The 14,972-nt window shown below is 46.9% G+C and overlaps 1 protein-coding gene across 4 annotated transcripts in view; it reads left to right on the top strand.

The window, feature by feature from the left end:
• CFAP46 (cilia and flagella associated protein 46) overlaps nucleotides 1-14,972 on the top strand; it is a 193,175-nt gene that overhangs the window by 59,100 nt on the left and 119,103 nt on the right. For all 4 annotated transcript variants that reach the window (XM_029061715.1, XM_029061716.1, XM_029061717.1 and 1 more), the window contains exons 17-21: nucleotides 2,088-2,245; nucleotides 4,501-4,634; nucleotides 9,307-9,519; nucleotides 10,486-10,702; nucleotides 13,383-13,532. In XM_029061715.1, the coding sequence (XP_028917548.1) occupies nucleotides 2,088-2,245; nucleotides 4,501-4,634; nucleotides 9,307-9,519; nucleotides 10,486-10,702; nucleotides 13,383-13,532 (872 nt within the window). The remainder of the gene's footprint in view (nucleotides 1-2,087; nucleotides 2,246-4,500; nucleotides 4,635-9,306; nucleotides 9,520-10,485; nucleotides 10,703-13,382; nucleotides 13,533-14,972) is intronic.

The following is a 14,972-nucleotide window of genomic DNA, read 5'->3' on the forward strand; positions in this document are numbered from 1 at the left end:
AGAAGAGCCTGGTGGAAAGAGCACGGTCCTGGGAGTCGGAGGACGTAGGTTCTAATCCCGGCTCCACCACGTATCTGCTGTGTGACCTTGGGCAAGTCACTTCACTTATCTTTGGCTCAGTTCCCTCATCTATAAAATGGGGATTAAGACTGTGAGTCCCATGTGGGATAGAGACCGTGTCCAACCTGATTACCTTGTATCTACACCAGTGCTTAGAACAGTGCCTGGGACATGGTAAGAGCTTAACGGATAGCCTTATTATGATTATTATTACTATTTTTATTAAGATTTCAATTAAACAGCTGAGGTCTCGCTTCCCAAAACAGCCCATGTTCTCCCACCTCCCACCTCCGGTATCTTCCGTTGCTTTTCTGCCAGTAGAGAAGCTTAAATAGCTCTTCGCTTTTCACCGACGGTCCTTCCGATCTCACGCTTCGCCGACACTGAACTAGGGATGTAGAATAGAGCGTTACAAAAACATATTTTAAAAAAAAAACACAAAAGAAGGGAAAAAGAAAGAAAAATCTGGACTTCCCAGGCTAAGGGCTTTATTTCCCCTGTCTCCCATCTCCATCAACTATGAATTTGGCTATGAACTTCCAAGGACTTCAGTACTCCCCCCAACCCCACAACACTTAATGCAAATATTCTTACACTCTATTATCTCCCCTATCCCAAAACCACTTTGTCTATCTCCCCTTGTAAACGGTAAGCTCTTCGTGGGCAGGGATCCATCTAATAATAATACTAATTGTGATATTTGGTAAGCGCTTACTATGTGCTAGGACTGTACTAAGCACTGGCGGGGGAATAAAAGCAAATCGAGTTGGACACAGTCTCAGAAAAGCAACACGGCCTAGTGGATAGAGCACGGACCTGGGAGACAGAAGGACCTGGGTTCTAATTCCAGCTTCAACCCTTGTCCGCTATGTGACCCTGGGCAAGTCACTTCACTTCTCTGTGCCTCAGTTCTGTTGTCTGTAAAATGGGGATTAAGATGGTGAACCCCATGTGGGACAGAGACTGGGTCCAATCTGCTTTGCTTATATCCACCCCAGCACTTGATACAGTGCTTGGCGACGTGGTCTATACTTATCAAACGCCTCAATAATTATTACTAATATCTACAAACTCAGTTGTCTTTACTTTCCCGAGCGCTTAGTACGGTGCTGTGCACACAGTAACGGCTCAAAAAATATCACCGACTGATCCGTTCTTCCAGGAATATAACAATGAAATATTCAGTTAGATTGTCAACTTGGTAGGGAATAATTTTGTCCCAACTTGTATTTTTCTCCAGCTTTAGTAGAAAAGACAAATTGACATCGGGACTGTGTCTTCTACTATTGTCTATTGCTTCTAAGTGCTTAGAATAACGCTTTCTGCACAGTAAGTGCTCAGTATAGGCTGCTAATAATATAGTAAACTAGAGTGTAAGGTAGTTATGGGTAGGGATCATAATTATTACTGCTTTTTTATGTATCTATTAAGCACTTACTATAGGTCAGTTACTGAACTAAAGGCTAGTGTAGATATGAGCTAAGCAGGCTTAACCCCCATTTAACAGATGAAGCAACTGAGGCCCAGAGAACAGTATTAATGATATTTTTTAATAATAATGGCATTTGTTAAGTGCTTACTCTGTGCCAAGCACTGTATACTAAGCACTGAGGTGGATACCATCAAATCGGGTGGGACACAGTCCCTGTCCCAGGTGGGGTGCACAGTCTCTATCCCTATTTTACAGATGAGGTAACTGAGGCCCAGAGAAGTGAAGTGAGTTGCCCAAGGTCACACGACAGTCAAGTGGCAGAGCCAGGATTAGTACCTGTGACCTTCTTACTACCAGTCTCATGCTCTACCCGCTACACCATGTTGCTAAGTGAACCGATTTGGCCAAGGTCACACAGCAGGCAGGCGGAAGAGCCGGGATTAGAACCCAGGTCCTTCAGACTCCCAGGCTCATGCTCTACCCACAAGGCCGCACAGCTGTATTGTACTCTCCCAAATGTTTAGTACAGTGCTCTGCACACCGTAAGCTCCCAATAAATATCACGGATGGATTCATTAAGATATCTCACATTTAGAAATTGCAGTTTCGGCGGTGCTTTCAGAGAAGAAGAAGAAAACACTCGAAAGCCCAGATCGGATGCTATCAGATCCCTCCGAATCGAGTCAGCCTGCCAAATCACTGTCTCCTGATCTGCTCAGAACATTTGCAGAAGTAGGATTTATTAATGCCGAGGTTTGTGAATTTGCAGTCCTTAAAAATCCCTGCCAAGTGCTTTATATTGTCTTTAATTTTGCCTTTCCGCATTCCTCATTGAAGAAATTAGAATGTTATTCCGGAAAGTGACCGCCCAAGAAATCATAATGTGTTAGTCGAATCCATAATTGTTTGGATCGATTCAGTAGCCATAAAACCAAGCTGATCCAGGCTTTGTAGGCCTGGTAGTTTTTCCTACATTCTCGATAATAATGGTTTTCATTCAACACTTACTATGCGCCTGATACTTTGCCAAGCCTGGAAGAGATGCAAGACAATCATATCCGATTCAGTCCCTGACCCCCATAGGGCTCAAAACCTAAGAGATTAAGAGATCTCACATTTAGAAATTGGCTTAGTGGCAAAAGCCCGGGCTTGGGAGTCAGAGGACATGGGTTTTAATCCCGACTCTGACACTTGTGTGACCTTGGGCAAGGCACTTCATTTTTTTGTGCCTCAGTTACCTCATCTGTAAAATGGGGATTAAACCTGTGAGTCACATGTGGGACAACCTGATTACCCTGTGTCTACCCTAGTGCTTATCTGTTGCTGAATTGTGCTTTCTAAGTGCTTAGTATTTGCACCATTTTCTAAGCAGCGAGGTCCACCCTTTCCTCTCCACCCAAATGGCTATTTACTGTTACGGGCTCTCATAATATCCCGGCTGGATTATTGTGTCAGTCTGCTCTCTGATCTCCCTTCCTCCTGCCTCTCCCCACTCCAGTGTATTCTTCATTCCGCTGCCCGGATCATCTTCCTACAGAAACGCTCTGGGCCTGTCACTCCCCTTCTTAAAATCCTCCAGTGGTTGCCTATTAACCTCCACATGAAACAAAAACTCCTCACTCTGGGCTTCAGAGCTCTCCATCCCCTCGCCCCCTCCTACCTCTCCTCCCTTCTCTCTTTCTACTGCCCACCCCGCACGCTCCGCTCCTCTGCCGCTCACCTCCTCACTATCCCCCGTTCTCGCCTATCCCACCGTTGACCTCTGGCCCAGGCCCCCACCCTCCCGCTGTCCTGGAATGCCCTCCTCACGTCCGCCAAAGTGACTCTCTTCCCCTCTTCAAAGCCCTACTGAGAGCTCACCTCCTCCAAAAGGCCTTCCCAGATTGAGCTCCCCCCTTTTCCCTCTGCTCCCCCTCCACCCTCTGCTCCTCCCCTTTCCCCCTTCACCTCCCCTCAGCTGAGCCCCCTTTCCCTTTGCTCCCCCTCCCTTTCCCGCCCCACCCCATCCTCTGCTCCTCCCCCTCCCCCCTTCCCCTTCCCACCCCATCCTCTGCTCCTCCTCCTTCCCCCTTCCCCTCTCCTCAGCACTGTGCTCATTTGTATATATTTTTATTACCCCATTTATTTTGTTATTGAGGTGTACATCCCCTTGATTCTATTTATCATGATAACGTTGTCTTGTTTTTGTTTCGTTCTGTTTTGCTTTCCCGTCTGTGTCCCCCGATTAGAGCATGAGCCCATCACTGGGCAGGGATTGTCTCTGTTGCCAAATTTTACACTCCAAGCTCTTAGTACAGTGCTCTGCACAGAATAAGCACTCAATAAATACTAATGAATGAATGAATTAGTATAGTGCTCCACGCACAGAAAGTGCTCAATAAATACGATTGAATGAATGAATGAACGGTGTTTGGCACATAGTAAGTCTTAACAAATACCATCATCATCATTATTATAATTATTATTATTATTAAAAGGAAATGAGAAGAAGTATTTTATCCCCATTTTACAGATAAGAAAAGAGGACCAGAGAGGTTAAGTGACTTGCCCATAGCCCACAGCAGACAAGTGGTGGATTTGGGACCCTGATCTCAGCAATCTCGTTTCCTTGCTCCTTCCAATAGGCCAGACTTTCTCCTTGCAGAATCTTGTGGATTAACCTCTCAATCAATCGTTCAATCAATCAATTGTAATAATTGAATGCCTACTGTGTGCAGAGCACTGTCCAGTATACCAGAGGTGGTAGACAAGTTCCCTGCCCGGGATGAGCTTCCATTCTAAAAAGACGGTAAAATAAATTATGGGCAGGTCAATTATTAGGGTCCAGTTCTATTCTCCATGTTCACCCACCCCTTGGAGAAATCTTCCTCTTTTAATCAAGCCCCGACGCTTCTCAGCGAATCTTCGGCCCCTCTGAATTCTCTCGATCGATCGACGGCATGATTTCCATAAACCGCGACGCGGGTGAAGTTGAGATTTACCCTTCTTTCTTTTGTCCTTGTCCGTAGGCCACGATTCATTTGCTTCACTCTGAAGGTACTCAGCTGAACGATCAGGCTGTCCCACCTGAAGACTTAAGCCAACATCCGATTGGCTACGTGTCCCTGCCTCCCTCTCAAGATCCAGAATGGCTGGAGTATTGGTAACAGTACAGGGTTACCCGAAAAGCCCCATCACCTTTCATCTTGCTCATTCTCTTTCTGCCGTTGTTGTGTTTCTGGGTTGCGATCTGCATATTAGTATTTACTAATAATAATGACGATGGTATTTGTTAAGCGCTTATTATGTGCCTAGCCCTATTCTAAGCACTGGAGTAGATTTGAGATCATCAGGTTGTCCCATGTGGGTCTCACAGTCTTAATCCTCATTTTGCAGATGAGGGAATTGAGGCACAGAGAAGTAAAGTGACTTGCCTAAGATCACACAGCAGGCAGGTTGTGGAGGCAGGATTAGAACCCATGACCTCTGACTCCTAAACCCATGCTCTTTTCACTAACTCACACTGCCTCACAAGCTTTGCTTGTGGGATCTTTGAGTAGAATGTTATACAATAATAGTGATGCTAAAGCATGGCCTAGTGGAAAGAGCCTGGGCCTGGAAGTCCGAGGATGCGGGTTCTAAGCCCGACTCCACAACAAATCTGCTGTGTGACCTCGGGCAAGTCACTTCACTTCTCTGTGTCTCAGATGTCACTTCGCTTCTCTGGGTCTCAGGTACCTTATCTGGAAATTGGGGATTAAAAGTGTGAGCCCATGTGGGACAAGGACTGTGTCCAACCTGATTACCTTGTATCTACCCCGGTGCTTAGAACAGTGCTTGGCACATAGTAAGTGCTTAAAGAATACCACAGTTATCATTATTATTTTTATTATGTGCTCAGTGCTGTGCTTAGCACTGGAGTTGATAGATCGGTTGCATTTCCTGTCCCACCTAGGGCTCACAGCCTAAGGGGGAGGAAAGTGAAGCACAGAGAAGTTAAGTGACCTGCCTAGAGTCACACAGCCAGCGGGTGGTGGAGCAGGTATTAGAAGTTGGATTTCCTGACTCCCAATCCTGTCCTTTTTCCAATAGGCCTTGCTGCTTCCTGTTTCTCTTTTTTCGATCATGCTGTGTGTTGTTTTTTTTATGCTATTTGTTGATCACTTACAAGGTGCCAAACTCTGTTCCAAATGCTGGGGCAGATACAAGTTAATTAGGTTGGACACAGACCCTGTCCCACATTGGGTTCAGAATCTAAGTGGGAGGGAGAACAAGAGAACTGAGGCACAGAGAAGTGAAATGAGTTGCTCGAGGTCACTCAGTAAGCAATTGGCAGACCAGTTCCCCTGACTCCAAGATCCGGGCTTTTTCCACTAGACCACTAGAGAAGCAGCGTGGCTTAGTGGAAAGATCACAGACTCGGGAGTCTGAGGACATGGGTTCTAATCCCGGCTCCACCACTCGTCACTGTGTGACCTTGGACAAGCTGCTAAACTTCTCTATGCCCCAGTTATCTCATCTGTAAAATGGGGATTAAGACTGTGAGCCCCACGTGGGGCAACCTGATTACTTTAAATCTACCCCAGACCATAGAATAATAATAATAATGTTGATATTTGTTCATTCATTCATTCAATAGTATTTATTGAGCGCTTACTATGTGCAGAGCACTGTACTAAGTGCTTGGAATGAACAAGTCGGCAACAGATACAGTCCCTGCCGTTTGACGGGCTCACGGTCTAATCTGGGGAGACGGACAGACGAGAACGATGGCGATGAATAGAGTCAAGGGGAAGAACATCTCGTAAAAACCGTTGGCGACTAAATAGAATGGAGGCGATGTCCATTTCATTAACAAAATAAATAGGGTGATGAAAATATATACAGTCGAGCAGATGAGTACGGTGCTGAGGGGATGGGAAGGGAGAGGGGGAGGAGCAGAGGGAGATGGGGGGAAAAGAGGGTTAAGCTGCGGAGAGGTGAAGAGGGGGTGGTAGAGGGAGTAGAGGGAGAAGGGGAGCTCAGTCTGGGAAGGCCTCTTGGAGGAGGTGAGTTTTAAGTAGGGTTTTGAAGAGGGGAAGAGAATTAGCCTGGTGAAGGTGAGGAGGGAGGGCGTTCCAGGACCACGGGAGGACGTGGCCCAGGGGTCGACGGCGAGGTGGGCGAGACCGAGGGATGGCGAGGAGGTGGGCGGCAGAGGAGCGGAGCGTGCGGGGTGGGCGGTAGAAAGAGAGAAGGGAGGAGAGGTAGGAAGGGGCAAGGGGATGGAGAGCCTCGAAGCCTAGAATGAGGAGTTTTTGTTTGGAGCGGAGGTCGATAGGCAACCACTGGAGGTGTTTAAGAAGGGGAGTGACGGGCCCAGAGCGTTTCTGCAAGACGATGAGCCGGGCAGCGGAGTGAAGAATAGACCGGAGCGGGGCGAGAGAGGAGGAGGGGAGATCGGAGAGAAGGCCGACACGGTAGTCTAGCCGGGATATAACGAGAGCCCGTAGCGGTAAGGTAGCCGTCTGGGTGGAGAGGAAAGGGCGGATCTTGGCGATATTGTAAAGGTGAGACCGGCAGGTCTTGGTAACGGATAGGCTGTGTGGGGTGAACGAGAGAGACGACTCTGTGCCAAGCACTGTTCTAAGCGCTGGGGTAGATAGAAGGTAATCAAGTCGTCCCACATCGGGCTCACAGTCTTCACCCCCATTTTACAGATGAGGTAACTGAGGCACAGAGAAGTGAAGTGACTTGCCCACAGTCACACAGATGACAAGTGGCAGAGCAGGGATTCGAACCCATAAAAGCCAACAGACTACCAACGCCGTGCCAAAGTCTGCCGGGATTGAAAGCTGGTTGTGCAATTGGGAAACTTTTTTTGTTTTCTTGTACATTTTTGTAAAGCCTCATTTGTGAGGCCCGATTAAACCAAGAATGCAGCCTGTGGCCGTCTTCGCCAACGTCATTATTATCGGTATACACTGACCATTCACTGAGTGTACTGCACTGTGCTAGGTACTTAGCAGGGTCCAATAAAAAGCAGGAGACGTAGTCCTCTGCCTCGTGGAGTGAACAAGGGGGAAGAGAGGAAGGCACAGATAATAAGTGTAGCCCAAACCAGCCTCTCACCACAATCATCCCTCTCCTGATTGCTACCCGCCAAACTGGTCTCTCTGCTGCACTGGTCTCCCAGCAGTTTTTGGACGTTCCGTGTTGGTTAAGACTAGGCTTCCCTACACCGTGAAAACATTTGTCTGGCCTTCCTTCATTGCATCAGTCCCCAGGGAGCAGTTGCTTGGTCATCCTGCTATCAACCATGAAACATCATCATCACAATAATAATGATTAAATATTATGGTATCTGTTAGAAGCAGCATGACTCAGTGGAAAGAGCACGGGCCTGGAAGTCAGAAGGTCATGGGTTCTAATCCCAGCTCCTCCACTTGTCTTCTGTGTGACCTTGGGGAGGTCATTTCATTTTGCTGTGCCTCAGTTCCCTCATCTGTAAAATAGGGATTGAGACTGTGAGCCCCACTGGGACAGGGACTGTGTACAATCCAATTTGCTTGTATCTACCCCAGCGCTTAATACAGTGCTTGGCACCTAGTAAGTGCTTAAAAAAAACCACAATTATTATTATTATCACCAATGAGAACCTTCTCCCTATTCATTTATTCATTCATTCAATAGTATTTATTGAGCACTTACTATGTGCAGAGCACTGTTCTAAGAGCTTGGAATGTACAAATCGGTAACAGATAGAGACAGTCCCTGCCCTTTGACAGGCTTACTGTCTAATCGGGGGAGACGGACAGACAAGAACAATAGCAATAAATAGAATCGAGGGGATGAACATCTCATTAAAACAATAAGACAATTAAGACTGTGAGCCCCACGTGGGACAACCTGATTCCCCTGTGTCTACCCTAGGGCTTAGAACAGTGCTCTGCACATAGTAAGCGCTTAACCAATACCAACATTATTATTATTATTGTTAACAATAGCAAGTAAATAGAATCGAGGCGATGCACATTTCATTAACAAGATAAATAGGGTTTCTGTAATATTACCACTCTAGAGCGTAAACTCCTTCATTCAATTCAGTCATATTCATTTATTTAGTTATATTTATTGAGCACTTACTGTGTGCAGAGAATTGTACTAAGCACATGGGAGAGTGCAGTACAACACTAAACAGATACATTCGCTGCCCAAAACAAGCTTGCAGTCTAGAGGGGGAGAGAGACTTTATTAGAAATAAATAGATGACAGATATGGACATAAGTGGTGTGGGGCTGGGGGGTGGGGAATGAATGAAGGGAGCAAGTCAGGGGGATGCAGAAGGAAGTGGGAAGGGAGGAAAGAGGAGGCTTAATTAGGGAAGCCTTCTTGGAGGAAGTGTGCCTTCAATAAGACTCTGAAGGGGGAGAGAGTAATCGCCTGTCGGATACGAGGAGGAAGGGCATTCCAGGCCAGAGGCAGGATGCGGGCAAGAGGTCGGTGGCAAGGTAGATGAGATTGGGATGCAGCGAGAACTTTGGCATTAAAGAAGTGAAGTTGGCAGGGAATACAGCTTTTATATTGTGTTGAACTCTTCTAAGTACGTAGTACAGTGCTCTGTACACAGTAAGTGCTCAGTAAATATGATCGATTGATCGATGGATTCTTGGTTCCAAAGGAAGGTGCCCAGAAATGACTCGATGTCCTAGTAATATATGATGAGAACAATGAGAAACTCTGATCCTAAAACTAGTAAGATGGCTTAGCCCTTTTAGATTCCCTAAAGGAAAAGAAGCCACAAACACTTCTTAGTGCGATTTCAGAATCAGACTGTCCCATCTTTCATTTTCCAGCTCCTGGATAAAAAACCTATCTCAGTATGCCATGAAAAGCCTGCTGAGGTCAGCAGAAATTGGACAAGAAATAAACGAGGCGTGGATCGTCCACAACGCGGTGGTGTATGTCTTAAATCACAATAGGCATCTGATAGCCGCGGGACGACAGAGGGAACTTGTTGCTCCTTTGCAGAAACTTCTGAATATAATGAAAGTCACCGGGCATTGTGGGTGAGTCGGTCTTCTACCGTGCATTTTTCTTTCAGAGAATAATTGTTATTATTAATTATTATGGTATTTGTTAAGCACTTACTATGTGCCGAACACTGTTCTAAGTGCTGGGATAGATACGAGGTAATCGGGTTTTCCCACGTGGGGCTCACAGTGTTAATCCCCATTTTACAGATGAGGGAACTGAGGCCCAGAGAAGTTAAGGTGCTTGTCCGAGGTCACACAGCAGACAAGTGGCAAAGCTGGGAGTAGAACCCACGTCCTCTGACGCCCAAGCCAGGCTCTTTCCACTGAGCAGGTCTGCTTCTCATATATTGAGTATATATAGTCTCTTATTTTCTCATATATTGAGAATATTGAAGAAATACTGGGAAGTAGAGGAAGCAGCATAGTGTATTGGATAGGCCACGGGTCTGGGAGTCAGAAGGTCATGGGTTCTAATCCCGGCTCCGTCACTTGTCTGCTGTGTGACCTGGGGCAATGCCTGCCTCCTTGGTTTGTTTTGTTGTTTGACTCCCCGCTTTAGACCGTTGTTGGGTAGGGATTGTCTCTGCTGCTGAATTGTACTTTCCAAGGGCTTAGTACAGTGCTCTGCACACATTAAGCGCTCAATAAATACGGTTGAATGAATGCATTCTCCGGGCCTCAGTTCCCTCATCTGGAAAATGGGGATTGAGACTGTGATCCCCACGAGGGACAGGGACTGTGTCCAACTTGAATTGAAGTCACGCAGGAGAGAAGTGGCAGAGCTGGGATTAGAACCCACGTCCTTCTGACTCTCAGGTCCGTGATCTATCCACTAGGCCACACTTCTAGTGCCGCGTTTATAGACTTGGGAGATAAGGAGGATGATGGTGCTGCCTGCAGGGATGAGAAAGTTAGTGGGTGGAAAGGGTTTGGGTGGGAAGATGATGAGTTCTGTTTTTATGTGTTTCACTGCATTTCTTTTGGTATGTATTTTTCTAGGAATACTGTTATTTTAGTGACGCTATGTAATGCTTTGGCTCGAGGCTTAATGCTCTCCTGGATCCCCCCGTTCCCAAAGAATGAGGAAATGAAGACCGTGGAGTCCACCACAGAGAAGTATAAAAAGGCTGCCATCAAAATCATCGAAAAGCCAAATCAGGCTCAGATCACGTCGGTGGATCCCAGCGGAGTTCTCGAAATCAAATCAGCCTTAGAGGTACAGAGGCCCTGTTCTTCTCTCTCCTGCTGCGCTGTCTCTGGTGGAGAAGCAGCAGGGCATAATGCATAGAGCCCCAGCCTGGGTGTTAGAAGGTCGTGGGTTCTAAACCCGGGTCTGCCCCTTGTCTGTTGTGTGGCCTTGGACAAGTCACTTCAATTCTCTCTTCCTCAGTTCCCTCATCTGTAAAATGGGCATTGAAAATGAACCCCAAGTGGGACAGGGACTGTGTCCAAACAGATTTGCTTGTATCTGCCCCAGTGCTTAGTACAGTGCCTGGCACATAGTAAGTACTTAACAACTACAACAATTATTATAATTTCCTCCAGGTATATGGGTCACTGCAACTGCAGTGGTTTGTTCCAGAAGTTCCAGGGAATGAAGCAGATAGTGTGCTGATTTTTTTATTCATAAGTAAATGAATAACAAATAACCCATATATACATATGTGCCTTGGGGCTGGGAGGGAAGATGAATGAAGGGAGCAAGTCAGGGTGACACATAATAGGAGAAGAGGACAGAAGGGCTTAGTCAGGGAAGGCTTCTTGGGGGAGATGTGCCTTCAGTGGGGTTTTGAAGTGGGTAAGAGCAATTATCTGTCTGATATGAGGAGGGAGGGCATTCCAGGCCAGAGGCAGGAGATGAATGAGAGGTCCGTGGTGAGATCAACGAGACCCAGGTACAGTGAGAAGGTTGGCATTAGAGGAACAAAGTATGTTGGCTGGGTTGTAGTGGAAGATTAATGAAGTGAAGTAGGAAGGGGCAAGGTGGTAAACTGCTTTACAACCAAAGGTGAGTTTCTGTTTGATAAGGAGGTGGATGGGCAACCACTGGAGGTTCTTGAGGAGTGGGGAAGCGTGGTCTGAACGCTTCTGGAAGAAAATGATCCGGGCAGCAGAGTGAAGTATAGACTGGAGTGGAGAGAGACAGAAGGCGGGGAGGTCAGCGAGGAGGCTGATACAATAATCAAGGTGGGCTAGGAGAAGTGCTGGAATCAATGTGGCAGCAGTTCAGAGGGAGAGGAAGGGGTGGATTTTATCAATGTCGTGAAGGTAGAACTGACAGGATTTAATGATGGTTTGATCATGTGGGTCGAACGACAGAGAGGAGTCAAGGATAATGCCAAGATTACAGGTTTGTGAGACAGGAAGGATGATGGGGCTGTCAACAGTGATGGGAGGATGGGGTTTCGGTGGGAAAATAAGAAATTCAGTTTTAACCATGTTAAGTTTGAAGTTACGGGGGGTCACCCAAATAGAAGGCAGGAGGAAATGTGAGACTGCAGAGAGGGAGAGAGATCAGGGCTGAAGAGGTCGATTTGAGTATCACCTGCTTAGGGGTGATAGTTGAGGCTTTGGGAGCGAGTGGTTTCTCCAGAGGAGTAGGTGTAGGTGGAGAATAGAAAGGAACACAGAACTGAACCTTGAGGGACCCCCACAGTTAGGGGTGGAGAGGCAGAGGAGGAGCCCTGAAGGAGACCGAGGATGAGCAGCCAGAGAGATAGGGGGAAGAACCAGGAGAGGACATTGTCGGTGAAGCCGAGGATGAATAATGTTTCCGGAAGAAGGAGGTGGTCGACGGTATCAAGGACAGCTGGGAGGTGGAGGAGGATTAGGATGCAGTGAGTAGAGGCCATTGGATTTGGCAAGAAAGAGATCATCGGTGATCTTTGAGAGGGCGGTTTCTGTGGAGTGGAGGTGTTGGAAGCCGGATTGCAGGGGGTCAGGGAGAGAATTGGAGGAGAGAAATTTGAGACGGGATGCGAAGGACTCGCTCAAGAAGTTTGGAGAGGAATGGTAGGAGGGAATTGAGGCGATAACTGGAGGGAGCCGTGGGGTCAAGGGAGGGGTTTTGTAGGCCAGAGGAAACATGGGTGTGTTTGAAAGCAATGGGGACAGAGCCATTGGAGAGTGACAGTTGAAGATGGTGGTTAGGGAGGGAAGAAGGGAGGGCCAAGTGTTTTGATAAAGTGTGAAGGAAAGGGGCAGGCACTGTTCTAAGCGCTGGGGGAGATACAAGTTAATCAAGTTGGACACAGTCCCTGTCCCACGTGGGGCTCACAGTCTAAGTCATTCATTCATTCAATCCTATTTACTGAGCGCTTACTGTGTGCAGAGCACTGTACTAAGTGCTTGGAATGTACAATTAGGCAACAGATGGAGACAATCCCCGCCCAACAACGGGCTCACAGTCTAAAAAACAGATGAGGTAACTGAGGTGCAGAAAATGAAGTGACTTGCCCATGGTCACACAGCAGAGAAATGACAGGGCCAGGGATTAGAACCCTGAGAAGCAGCATGGCGTAGTGGATAGAGCACGGGCCTGGGAGTCAGAAGAATCTGGGTTCTGGTCCTGGATCCACCACTTGTCTGCTGTGTGACCTTGGGCAATTCACTTCTCTTCTCTGGGCCTCAGTGACCTCATCTGTAAAGTGGGGATTGAGACTGTGAGCCCCACGTGGGACTGGGCCTGTGTCCAACCTGATTTGTTTCTAACTGGCCCAGCAGTTAGCATAGTTAGCACTTGACAAGTACAACAATTATTATTAGGTCCTTCTGACTCTCAGGACCTTGCTCTCTCAGCTAGGCCACACTCCTCTGAATCTGCCAGCCTGCTTTAGAAAGGATTTAAGTGATCCCCATCCTACCCAAATTTGTGTAAAAACTGTCTTGCCTTTTAGATTTGTGAGTTTGCACTGCATCTGACTAATGGGAGTTTGCCCGAAGAAGTGATACCAATCCACGTGCGACAGCAACTGATCGTGACATGGGTTAAAGCCAAACAATTAAGCCAGCAGCAGATTGGACCGAAACTTGGAACGGACAGTGAGGTACGGTTTAATTCCTGGAATTCTGTTCCTTCAGTAAATGGTTAGACTATTTTGTGGCTGAGACCATCTACACTACTGAAATAAATGTTCTTATGCTCTAATATTTCCCCCATCATCTGTACCTTAATGTCTGGCCCCCCACGTATCATCGTCGACATCATCAATAAGCAGTGCGGCTCAGTGGAAAGAGCCTGGGCTTGGGAGTCAGAGGTCATGGGTTCGACTCCCGGCTCTGCCACTTGTCAGCTGTGTGACTGTGGGCAAGTCACTTCACTTCTCTGTGCCTCGGTTACCTCATCTGTAAAATGGGGATAAACCTTGAGCCTCGTGTGGGACAACCTGATTACCCTGTATCTCCCCCAGCGCTTAGAACAGTGCTCTGCACATAATAAGCGCTTTACAAATATCAACATTATTATTATTATTATACCATTTATCTGCCCCAGCAGTCAGCACAGTGCCTGGCACATTGTAGGCACTTGACAAATACCACAATTATTATTTTTATTATTAGCTCCTTCTGACTCCCAGTCCCGTGCTCTCTCGGTTAGGCCACACTCCTCTGAATCATCAGTGATATTCACTGAGTGTTCACAGTGTGCGGAACACTGTACTGAGCACTTAGGAAAGTACAATATAAACAGATTTGGTAGACACATTCCCTGCCCACAATGAGCTCATGGTAAAATATGAAAACAAGTATTATAAGAGGTCGAGTGAACCACCAAAGTATTGAAGTGGCACCTAGTCAATTGTATTTACTGAGCTCTTACTGTGTGCAGAGCACTGTACTAAGCACTTGGGAGAGTTCAGTATGTCAACGTAACAGACACATTCATTAGAGAAGCAGCGTGGCTCAGTGGAAAGGGCCCGGGCTTGAGAGTCAGAGGTCGTGGGTTCTATTTCCGGCTCCGCCACATGTCAGCTGTGTGACTTTGGGCAAGTAACTTAACTTCTCTGTGCCTCAGTTACCTCATCTGTAAAATGGGGATTAAAACTGTGAGCCCCACGTGGGACAACCTGATTACCTTGTAATAATAATAATAACGTTGGTATTTGTTAAGCGCTTATTATGTGCCGAACACTGTTCTAAGCGCTGGGGGAGATACAGGGTCATCAGGTTGTCCCACGTGAGGCTCACAATCTTAATCCCCATTTTACAGATGAGGTCACTGAGGCACAGAGAAGTTAAGTGACTTGCCCACAGTCACCCACCTGACAAGTAGCGGAGCCGGGATTCGAACCCATGAGCTCTGACTCCCAAGCCCTGGCTCTTGCCACTGAGCCACACTGCTTCTATCTGCCCCGGCGCTTAGAACAGTGCTTGGCACATAGTAAGTGCTTAACAATTGCCACCAATATTATGATTATTGTTACCCACATTAAACTTACAGTCTACAGGGGGAGGCAGACATTAATATAAATAAATAAAATGACAGA

Source organism: Ornithorhynchus anatinus, chromosome 3 (assembly GCF_004115215.2).
Source record: "Ornithorhynchus anatinus isolate Pmale09 chromosome 3, mOrnAna1.pri.v4, whole genome shotgun sequence".
Taxonomy (NCBI): domain Eukaryota; kingdom Metazoa; phylum Chordata; class Mammalia; order Monotremata; family Ornithorhynchidae; genus Ornithorhynchus; species Ornithorhynchus anatinus.